This window comes from Lampris incognitus, chromosome 3 (genome assembly GCF_029633865.1).
Source record: "Lampris incognitus isolate fLamInc1 chromosome 3, fLamInc1.hap2, whole genome shotgun sequence".
Lineage (NCBI taxonomy): Eukaryota > Metazoa > Chordata > Actinopteri > Lampriformes > Lampridae > Lampris > Lampris incognitus.
In genome coordinates this window covers 98,272,789-98,284,681 of record NC_079213.1, presented here as the reverse complement: position 1 = coordinate 98,284,681, position 11,893 = coordinate 98,272,789, and the positions used below count along the sequence as shown (strand labels likewise).

Genomic DNA, 11,893 nt, shown 5'->3' with positions numbered 1-11,893 from the left:
CAAAACTGGGAATCTGCAAATAACGATTTGAAGGGCGCAGTTTCATTCTGTCCATGAAGATCAGTTTAAAGGGACACCAAATGAATTCTACAGAATTCACAAATTCGTAGTTCTGTCTCGCAGGAAGTCCTTTTGGTGCCCCAGTCCCCCAGGAACACCACCAGATATCTTTTAATTTTGTTTTTTCTTTTAAAATTTAGGATTGTATGATGTGTAAGAGTAAGTATAAAAACAATAAAATCACAAAGTTTATTTTAAATTACACTTGTCTTTTTTTTTTTTTTTTTTTGGCATTTTGGTGTATGAAAAATCAACACTGAGAGGCTGTAAGTCTATCATAAATAGCCATTTGGTAACTAAATCAAAATGTATTATATGTTAGGCTAGAAATTTAAGTTCTGCATACTATAGAGGCAGTTGGGAACATTTACACCATCGCTTCCCCTCTGCTGCTTTACATCCACACAATGTAGTCCAACTGCTTTGTATTTTGGTAATTTTCTCACACTCAGCAAAACTCTAGACAAATAGCCCTAAACAATGACACCAAATGTTTAGTTGGAATGTATTCTGGCTGTAGCACGCATTTATCATGAGTGACTTGACGCCACTGAGTTTAACACATCAGTCCTGTGTAATTCAACACCCTCATTGCCAATACTAATCCAATGAACTGGCCTTTGAACATCAATGGCCAGGAAGGTCAGCAATCCTTTATCCTTAATGATTTAATGTGCCTTGCGTAGCATTAATTGATTTCTTGTAAGACAAAAACATAACAAAGGTCAGACCTATTACTGTGTTTTCTATTGTTGGTTTTTGGTACAGAACAAGATTTATCCAAGTGACATGCACGCTCTTCTCATTTGATGAATGCACACTGCAAGTTATAGTGTAAAAAAATAAATAAATGTAAATACACCAACTGGCAGCTTTATACACATGTAGTGGCTGATATGTATTTCAGACCAGAGCCCTGCCTGCTGCCACATCAGCGGCAGCCACTTCACTACCCTAGGCACAGCATCTGTATCCAATTTACCAAGTTCAAGCCTGAATTCTGCATGCCTATGCTGTAAAACAAATCAAAGCAAGAGATTTGGTTCTTTACAGTAAATGTGTCAGAGGAGAGGTTCCCACAAGTTTCTAAAACATGAAATTGATTTATACCCTTTCATCCCTTAGCTCACCAATGCTAAGTTAATTACATTTTAAGTAGCCACTTTTCTCTTGAAGCTTATCTTCCTCTCGTGAATCTCTGCTATACAAGTAAAACGCCCCGTTTTACTTTCATCATCAGCACAACTTCAGTTTTGACAAAGCATATAACGGGTGATTGTAGTTAATTACGTATTTATATGTTATCGCATGAAATCTGTAGATAACATTCATTATTATATTCGAGAACAAACAACGCTTCTTTTCGAACACGATTACTTCTATCTACCACTAGATAATACGTTTCCCTTCATTGTCCAATGGAAAATACCTCCGTCACTTCCTGTCAGCTGTCACTTCCGGGTGCGGTGAAAGGGGGGGTTAAAAAAAACACCGCATAGACAGGGATTAATTTAAATGACAGTCGCTATAAAGACATTAGAAATAAATGCCGGAGATCGCATCTTCATGAAATCAATGCGGGTTTTTTTTTTGGAAGTTGCGTCTTGAGCTAAAACCTCACGTTGCTGACCGCGAATGAACTTGGAAGTTTTAAGTGAGCGAACGGTGTTTGTTTCCTTGCTTTAGCTACGTAGTGTTTGGCAGCGTTAACGCCAGCTGGTTATACGCAGACGGCGACCTAGCGATACCTCTCGGGTCAGAGATCTGACTTTGTAACGAACCCTGCGGGTGTTTCCGTCTTCGTCTGTGCACCTGTCTGCAACCAATCCGATATTTAATCGAAGCCGAAGGTGCCCGGATTTTTTTTTTCAATTCGGTTAATTTCTCGAGGTCATGATTACATTGGAAACGGATACCCACTGTCAACTCCACTGAAAACACAAAACGGGGGGGACGACACGGTATAGTTTTGCTTTTCTTTTTGACGAATTCAAGAAACTTTTGGAGATCCGTGAAGAATATCAGACGTTGACATTTTGGAGTAATGGATTCGATGTGGACTTTTACCGTAACGCTGATGGGTTCTCGCATACACTCTAAATAACACCAACGTCCGTCGGTAGGCTGAATTTAAGCCTACTTTTTTTAACTTTTGTGTGCTTAAGTCTTTTGAAGGAAAAAGAGTGTCATTCACTTTTTCTTTGTTGATATATTTTGTGCCCTGGTTAAGGTCTCCGACTCAACAGGTAGGTTTACTGTCGTTTACAACTGGTGTGATGAGTGATCTAACGTGTCCAGTACACTTGCCATGATGTTTATGTCTGCCTTTTGATTGTTTGCTATTAATGCGGTACTACCAGTGATGACTGCGCTTCAGGTTGGCATGGTAAATTGGGAGATTTTGTTTTGTTATTTTTAACTTGAGGACCCTGGTTCAAGCACCCACGACATATCTACCCTGCTGCCTTATCAGTCCCAGGGACTGACCCATTGCTTTGGTGACCCCTTTGAAGGGATAAAGCATAAAACGGGAGCTCCCTACTCACTTAAACCTTTTCATCCTTAATGCTGAATAAAAACACAGACGTACTTGAAGATTATAGTAATTATGGCATTGTCGTGACGCTGGTGTCCATATAGCATCATAAACACAGTGATCCTCTTGTCTTCTCTCTCCACAGTGAAAGATGAATGGCCTCTCTTTCAGTGAGCTTTGCTGCCTGTTCTGTTGCCCTCCCTGTCCCAGCCGTATTGCTGCCAAGCTTGCGTTTCTCCCCCCGGAGCCTACATATGCCCTACTGCCAGACCTAGAGGCAGGTTCTGCTGCACCGGGGGCGACGGGGACGTCAGGTCTACGGACACGGGGTGGGGCGACCGTCGGAGGAAGTGGAGGTGCCGGAGGTGTGGAAGGGAGGTGGAAGCTTCACTTGACAGAGCGAGCAGAGTTTCAGTACTCCCAAAGAGAGCTGGACGCCATGGAGGTGTTCCTCACTCGCTCCAGCCGGGGGAACAGGGTCGGCTGCATGTATATTCGCTGTGCCCCTACTGCCAGGTTGGTCATTTCAAAGGTGCGCCCATCTTTTGAGCAGATTCTGGATTTGATTTGATCTATCAGTGAATTGATTGTTTCATCAATCATATATATATGTGTGTGTGTGTGTGTGTGTGTGTGTGTGTGTGTGTGTGTGTGTGTGTGTGTGTGTGTGTGTGTGTGTGTGTGTGTGTGTGATTGCCCTTTGCCATTTCACCTTTGTTTCAGTGTTTATCCCTCCTCAGAGTCACCCCCTCCCATTTCTCCTCTGCTTTATGTCTGGTTTTTTCCACCCACTCGCATCACAACTCTTCTACTTCCCCTACTTGTCTCCCTGTTGAGTCAACTGTATCAAAAGTTGTCTTCCTGCTTTTTTGTGGACCATTGTTGTTTCTGGCTCATTTTTCTGTACTTATTCTTGTTTTTGTTTTGAAATGTAGGTTTGTACCGGTATTTTTATTGGCATTGTTGGCAAGTGATTGACCAACTCACCATGAGCGTTTATCTTCAATCAATCAATCAATCAATCAAGTTGCATTTTGTCACTTGTCCTGAAACATAGGCTAAGCTATTTCTCATGAGCAGAGAAGCATTTTACCTTCAGTTATACCTCAACCCTGTTGTTCTGTGCTGCTGCTCATTAATTCATCAAATTGATTAAAAAGAAATGGTCTGGTTTGTATTACAGTCTGTCTGTCATGTTAATGTATATCTAGTATTACACAAGAATGAATGCAAACTAGAGCTGATATAGCATGCATTATTATACCACATTCTGAGTGAAAAGTCCAAAATCTTTGGCCTTACTGGGTTCATAAATAAAACCAATGAAAGACATAGTCGCACAATAGAAAATAAAAGGTGTCGTATTGCTCTGGAGAGTACAAAACGCATCCATAAGTAAAAGGCGAGGGCTATAATACCTACGGTTCATAGTGGCTACCCTGCTACTCGGGTTGAACTAAATGTCTAGAAGTAAGAGTCACTTGACATGGATCCAGCTTAGTAAACTAATCTTCTAATGCTAGGCCGAAGCAGTCAGAGACACAAGATCCAAGCAATCTCCTCGTGCCTGCCATATTAACAGCTATGCCAAGATTCGATTCTGTGACTGAAAGATACGATAAGATCACTCATGTACAGAACAAATGCTTTGCGCTGTATTGTTTGTCAGTTTTGGGTATGCTGCTGGTCTAAGTTTCGTTTAAATCGCAACTGTGATGTCTCATCACTTGATTTGAGTTTGTGTCATAAGGTTTATGTATCCTATAGCTTCTTTAAATAAATGCAAACAGATACAAGTCAGAAGCTTTAAGCATGAATTTTGATTTCTGGTTATTTCGTGGCTCGAAAGGAACCCACCTGCACTGAGGTGGGTGTGACAGCACGGCTAGGGGTGGGGGTGTGGTAATACATATCTGCTGGTATAATACAATTTTGGTGTCCATTTTGGCTTGACATTGCGCTCACGCCTCCGCCGGCTCAGACCACGTCCAAGCACAGACGGTAGTGCATTGAGCTAATTTCACGCAGCAGTTGAGGCGCAGGCACACACTCTTATCTAAATGTGATTTAATGGATGTAAACCCATGCATTTCATCCCACTGAAATAAATCCGTAAACCAACAGCAACAATCAATTGAATGCAATGTTTTTCATAAGTTGATAAGAAAAAACGTCGACATGTGGCTGTTGACTTGAATCAAAGAATTTGTGCTCATCATGATGCATGGACAATTCAACCTGATAGATTTATCCAATAGTACAAACTGTCTACACCAGAGGCCAACATCTTATGAGTCCCATGGGTCATAGGACTCCTGCAGAATTCCTGTAGGATGAGAGTCAATGCTACTATCGCTTGAGCCCAAGGGGATGGGATTCCACCCCCCAAGAGTCACAAGATAAGGGCGTGAAAATTCACTCCCATGTCAGGCTCTGTAGACTAAACTGTTGTGTCTGTTGTCAATCTCTGTAGACCTTTATACTACGTGACAACACTGAAGTCAATTTGTAAGTTATGTAAGCCACATTGTTTAATTAAGATTCTCTTGTGTGCTGCTTTAAATATACATTTTGTTTTGTCACAATTTATAGGGATGGAGTATATAACTGGAAGGTTGTGACGGTACAAGGAAAGAAGTTACCGCCACCAGGTCCCATTCATTAAAGTTAATCAATGCAGAGTAGTTCTAATAGACTTGCCTCTTTATCCATCAGGAGAATGATAACACGCTGTGCCACAGCACATTTAAAGGGTACGAGAGGAGCTCATTTGATTGGTCAAGTGGAAGCCCACCTCAACTCCATCTCTTTATAATGTATTCATCCCAATCCAACCTCTTTATTTAACTGCTGTGCTGCACCAGGGCTATCCCGTCACCAAATTACCAAAAAGTATTTGAAAACATCAACATGTGCCTGTGTTTGTGTCCGTGCTTGCGCCCAGTTTCATGAAAATGGAGCCCCAAATTGACTTAAGGTTATACACCGCACACCACTTAGCTGACTTTGATAACCAGAGTAATGGTGGAGATTGAAACCTAATGTTTTGAGTAACTATTCCAAGACCGATATGTTACCCTAACCTCTTTCTTCTGTCTGTGTCTCCGATCAGATTCACAGTGCTTTTCTCCCATGGTAATGCAGTAGACCTGGGTCAGATGAGCAGCTTCTACATTGGCCTTGGGACACGCATCAACTGCAACATCTTTTCCTACGACTACTCGGGCTACGGCGTGAGCAACGGCAAGCCCTCCGAGAAGAACCTCTACGCAGACATTGATGCTGCCTGGCATGCGCTGCGCACACGGTACGCCACCATGTGATAGGTCTGAATACTTAATTTAGGGGACGCTTAATCATGCTGCAAGTGACACAAAACGTTGGCAGAGAGAAGGGATGAAGAGGGGAGAATGTCTCTCAAGGACATTGTAGTGCGAGAGTGTCTCATTAGCGGGAGGCTGAGCTACCTCCTTGCAGCTGTTGCCCTCTTGAAAGCGTGACACTACAGAGGATCCATTGAGCTCTGTTGAGGGGAAATCATAGTCTGTGTGTAGCTGTTATTCTCACACCCTAAATTGCATAACTGGATGTTCTTGATGCCCTGCCACGGCACATTTGTTTATTTGCATAGCAAACATCAATTAACATTTTTCTAACAGGTTTAAACGGCAGTCCTTTGTTTTCAACTAAAGGGACCGACTGAGTTTTTATCAAAAGGAATAAATGCCATCACTATATCTGACTTCTCAGGTCTGTCATTATTTTACTAAGCCGACAACAGGGGACTAAGACTTTTCTTGTTTCTTTGCCAACGCTGTTGTTGCTTGTGTTTACCAGGTATGGCATCAGCCCAGAGAACATTATCCTGTATGGTCAGAGCATCGGAACAGTACCCACAGTAGACCTGGCTTCACGGTACGAGTGTGCGGCCGTGGTTCTTCATTCCCCTCTCACCTCTGGCATGAGAGTGGCCTTCCCCGATACCAAGAAAACCTACTGCTTTGACGCCTTCCCCAAGTGAGTTTCTGGCTGCCGTATATTCCTCTCCTCTCATCATGTCACTCTCTGTACCTCCGTCTTTTTCTTTGCCCGTCTCTCTCTATCTCTGACTATCGACTAAAGTAGAATTAAGTATAACAGAAAAATATATTGACATTAAGGTGCATTTTGACAACTCTGGATTTGTTGGTTTGCTCCCCATTGGAGCAATAGAAACCATTATGTTTTCTCTGTCTGCATGGGTGTATATGTGTGTCTCTCTTTTTTTCTCTGTCTGTGTCTTCCTGTCATCTTCAAATCCCCCAAATGATTCTTATTCTGTCAAGTATACATGGTACACACACACACACACACACACAGACACAAACACAGACTGTTTGGCTGCCTGATGGCATTTCTACATAATTATAGACTTTCTGACAGCGGAGGGTAATTGCAGCTTGCAGTTGTGAAAGTACTTCTTGTTGAAGTTAAACGTCTAATCTGGTGAAGCAGCTTCTATTCATTGCGGTGGCATTTGTATGCCATGGTTATATTTTGGTTAGCTGAAGAGCATTATTTTCCTTTTCTTATCAAAGGAGACTAAGCAGTCCAGAGCGTACTCCTGAATAAAGCTCGGGCGTCGGAATCGGTATTCAAGCTGCACACCGATCATTCACATTTGGCTTCTTCAGAAGTGGTGATGTTCAGTCGCACTGAAGCACATCTGAATCATAGCTGTATCACCCCCCTTTTACTGTCTGTAATTCACTCACCGAGAATGTTACATGAGCGCCATCATGTCACAGCAGTGATTCAGACTTTTATCCAAGTCTTTATTAGATGGATATCCAGGATGGACTCTGTGACTTAAAGTTACGTATTAGTGAGGGGGCCATCCTCCCCTTATGCCTTGTGGCTTTCTTTCACCATAAAAACTTAGTGTGAAACTGAATAGGACTCAGCAGCTGCCTTTTCAGACTCTAGGCCCAGATGGTACCAGTGTGCGAGGAGACAAGGTGGCAGGGTTTAGTACACAGAGGGAGTGTCTTTCTGTGCACACTGAGCTATGAGAAAGGCTCCAATGTTCTCCTGTTTTACAATCATGTCTACTGTCCAGCGTGTGTGTGTGTGTGTGTGTGTGTGAGAGGGTTTCAGAATTGCTGATGTTGATGGAAATCACCAGGATATATTGGCGCTCTGACCTCTTATGTGCCTTCTTAATGCCTTCCTCCCTCACCTCCACAGCATTGAGAAAGTGTCCAAGATCACGTCTCCAGTGCTGATCATCCACGGAACGGAGGACGAGGTGATTGACTTCTCCCACGGCCTGGCGCTGTTCGAGCGCTGCCCCAAGGCCGTGGAGCCCCTGTGGGTGGAGGGCGCCGGCCACAATGACATTGAACTGTACAGCCAGTACCTGGAGCGTCTGCGCCGCTTCATAGGACAGGAGCTGGCGGCACAGCACGCCTGACCATCACACCTTTTTACTGTCATCGCCATCACCTCAGTCTCGTGGCCCACCCCGGCTACCCCTCTGTGGTTCAGATGAAGCCCTCCTGCTGCCGTCTGGGGCTGGATTAACTGGTTTCTAATGCCACGTCCATAACGAAGCAGATGAATTTGAAAACGCTGCTTTTTGCTTTTCTCCATTTCTGTCTTCCACACTAAGCAGGCCTTTTTCAGCTGCCTAAGATGTATCTTTCAAAACGTTCTCCAAAATGGGTACGTTTGAAAACATCGGTTTTGTGTTGTGGTGTGGATGGCAAAAATGGAGCTTGTCAAAAAACATGGGATCGTCGTGATCAGCGTAACGCTGTGCGGTCAAGCGGCTTGCACATGCTCAATAGAAGAGACTGAGCATTTTTCGAGCATTTTGGGGGTTTCGGTGTGGGTGGCGAATTTTTTTTTGTTTTTTTTTTTAAAGCAATCTGAAAACACTAGAGGGGGGAAACTCGACCCATTTTTGACATGAAAACAGCGTTTTCAAATTTCTCCATGTTAGTATGGACATAGTCCAAAATGGGAATGCAGCTAAAACCCATTACAACCCACTGCTGGTTCCCTCCTGCTTTCATTTGAATTTTCATGTTGTGTTTGGTCGTCCCAACAGCACAGCGCAGCCCAGTGTTGGCATTGAAATGGCTCAATGGGGGAACAGAAGGACGAGGCTATCGAAACGGTGCTTTCCTTCAGGCGGCACTGTGTGAAAGCCTGCAGCCCTGTCATCTTTTTTTTAGTTTTATTCTTCTCGTTTATGCCTCGCACCCTTTGGTAATACCCGTCAGAGAGGCCATTGTTTCTCTCAGCCCCAGAAACGGAGGGTTATCATTAACCAGGCCTTTTATTTACTTTATTATATACGTATGTTTTTATGTCTGTCTGTCTAAAAGACCACTTATCTCTTCATCCGGTCCATGGTAAAGGGGTTGGTTTTATGAAAAAGCATGTAAATTGAATTTCTTGACCGAAGATATTTCCTACAATATGTTTATTCAGTTGTAAATTTCTTAAATGAATTTTCTCATGACTGAATTTAACCTTTTTTTTCTGAACTGGCTAGATTAACCACGTCACAGGTGAATTATAACCGTGTTATAAACGTGCTGTGTGTAACTCCACTCGAATTCGGACCTTGAACGTTCAGCGACATGAGTAACGACACCACATCAAATCAAGACAAACGGATTCAAAGAGGAAGCGGGCGGGTGCACGGCACGTTTGCTGACATCTGCCACATTCAAATGACCTCAGTATTGTTCTCTGAGATCACTGCAGAGTTCACTGAGCACTTCAAGCAAAGACTTGAGGGGTGGGACATCGCACAACAACAGCAATAGCAAAACTTAGCCTTCATGGATCCTGTGTGTTTGTGTTTTTTTGTTTCCCCCTTTTCTCCCCAGTTGTACTTGGCTAATCACCTCACTCTTCCGAGCCGTCCCGGTCGCTGCGCCACCCACTCTGCCGATCCAGGAGGGCTGCAGACTACCACATGCCTCCTCCGATACATGTGGAGTCGCCAGCCACTTCTTCTGACCTGACAGTGAGGCATTTCACCAGGGGGACGTAGCGTGTGGGAGGATCACGCTGTTCCCCCCAGCCCCGCCGACCGACCAGAGTAGGCGCTAGTGCAGTGACCAGGACACATACCCACATCCGGCTTGCCATCCGCAGACAGGATTGGTTGTATCTGTAGGGACGCCCGACCAAGCCGGAAGTAACACGGGGATTCGAACTGGCAATCCCCCGCGTTGGTAGGCAACGGAATAGAACGCCACGCCACCCGGGCGCCCCACACATGGCACCTTTTAGTCATCAATGAACTGGACGGGTTTTGTCCCATTTCTGCCAAGGCCCAAGCGCACGGACTGATGTTTCATCACAGGATGGCGCTGTTCTGCTTTGAGTAGTTCACAGGTTGGAGTTCCCGAGGCTTGGCAGTGCGCCGTCACAAGGCGCTAACATTTTGTTAATAACACTCGGACAGATGAGCGATTTTTGGCATTTTGCCACCTCTTATCTGACGTGACGACAGTTCATCGAGACGCCAAATTGTGCTGTGTGTGATTGGGGGATTTCTGTTACAGTTTGTGTTCTCTCATTCGCTCCTTTTTTTGTCTTTTTGTTTCACATGAACTGAAAAGCCATCAACGGAAGCAGTCCTTATATAATTGTGAAATATTTAAAAACAAAATATTTTTTTTTTACGTATTTTTGGACATATCCTAGAAAGCATCTTTATAACATTCTGAAACCTGGTTGAATGTAAATGTTATAACTCATTAAGACTGATGACAGCACGGTACCTGTATAGCTGCTGGTCTGGTTTGCTCCACTATGTTGTATGGCTGGTTCGGGGGGAGTAGCCCGTCTCTAGGATGCCAGGAGGCCGGGAAGACGGTATGACCCGACCCGTTCGGCGCCAGATGCGGGCTGCACTGTTCCACCAGCAGTCGAACTAAGTCAACCGGCGGCCTTTCTCATCTGGTGCGGGCGGGTGGGATCGATCCTCCGACCCTTTTAAAACATCCAGTGGTTTCTTTTTACCACTTGTTTTCCAGGCAAACTACCGATTTGGTCTGACTGAATTGGGCAAAAAAACCCAAACAAAACAAACAAACAAAAACAAAACCCCAACGTTCCTGGCCCAAGTTGGTCTCCGATCCTTATCAAAATATTTGTTGATTCTCTCGGAGGAGACTTATGGCAGGTTGATTCGTATTTGGTTGCTTGTCTGTGGTTTTTGTTTTTTGTTTTTTTTTGAAGACGAGTCAGGATTTCTGGGCTTACTTGTACTTGGACACCAAAGTTTAATGGATTTCATCATCATCATCATCATTATTATTGTTTTTATTTCTATTGTTTTACCCAGAATAACTGCAGTTTTACATATCTTCTATGAACCAAAGACAAAAACACAAAACGATAACAAAAACCTGAAGTCCCTCGGACTGATCTGTGTTCCTGGTTAGTCTGACGGCTTCCCACCACACATGTTGTGAAATTAAAATGCATTTGTCAAATTGCTCCCAGAAGGAGTTTTAGAGCATCTTGGCCTTTCCTCTGCCCTCTTCATGGTCGTCTTCCTCCCTTGCGCGTGCTATAAGCAGAGCGGGTTACTGGCCGCCTTTCCTGCAGTGTTGGTGAAGGAGCGCGTTTCCTGCCGTGTGGACGCTCACACGGCAGGGAGGCTCGGGGATCCTGCACAACATCCGGCCGGGGCCTTCAGTTGGTTGTGTGCGGGGAAGGTGGAGAAGGATGACATGCAAGCTGCAAACAGACGTGTGAAATGCTCTGTGGTTTAAAAAGAAACTTAAGTTATGGATGTAACCTTTTCTTTTTAATTCAAATGTACCTCGATAGGTTTTATTTCTGGCAGTGGTCGGGGAGGAACTCCGCAGCTATTGGATGTTTTGAGTTTGTGAGGCATCATATGCATCATTTATGCATCATTTATTATTTTTAGTTGTGAAACTGTCTCCATTTTCCAAGAATTGAGTAGCACATGGAGTTTTAAAAATAGTCATGAGTTGATAATAAATATGGCTTTTTAAGAAAAAATTCTCTATTGATTTGTTTTTTTATTATTCATCCCACCCACCCCCTTTTTCTTCTACAGTTGTACCCGTCCAATTACCCCACTCTTCTGAGCCGCCCCGGTCGCTGCTCCACCCCCTTTAACGATCCGGGGAGGGCTGCAGACTACCACACGCCTCCTCCGATACATGTGGAGTCGCCAGCCGCTTCTTTTCACCTGACAGTGAGGAGTTTCTCCGGGGGGGGGGCGTGGCACGGTCATGCTGCCCCCTCCCCGAACAG

General features: G+C 44.1%; 1 protein-coding gene across 2 annotated transcripts; it reads left to right on the top strand.

Moving 5' to 3' along the window:
* The first annotated feature begins 1,569 nt into the window (after positions 1-1,569).
* On the top strand, positions 1,570-11,619 carry abhd17ab (abhydrolase domain containing 17A, depalmitoylase b). 2 transcript variants are annotated; one of them, XM_056276008.1, is made up of 5 exons: positions 1,570-2,179; positions 2,742-3,112; positions 5,709-5,903; positions 6,434-6,613; positions 7,823-11,619. In XM_056276008.1, exons 2-5 carry the CDS (start codon positions 2,748-2,750, stop codon positions 8,046-8,048), a joined length of 966 nt encoding a protein of 321 aa, XP_056131983.1. In that variant the 5' UTR covers positions 1,570-2,179; positions 2,742-2,747; the 3' UTR covers positions 8,049-11,619. The 2 variants fall into 2 exon arrangements, with proteins under 2 accessions (XP_056131983.1, XP_056131982.1); XM_056276007.1 differs by having other exon boundaries at positions 1,570-2,306.
* Positions 11,620-11,893: the final 274 nt, after the last annotated feature.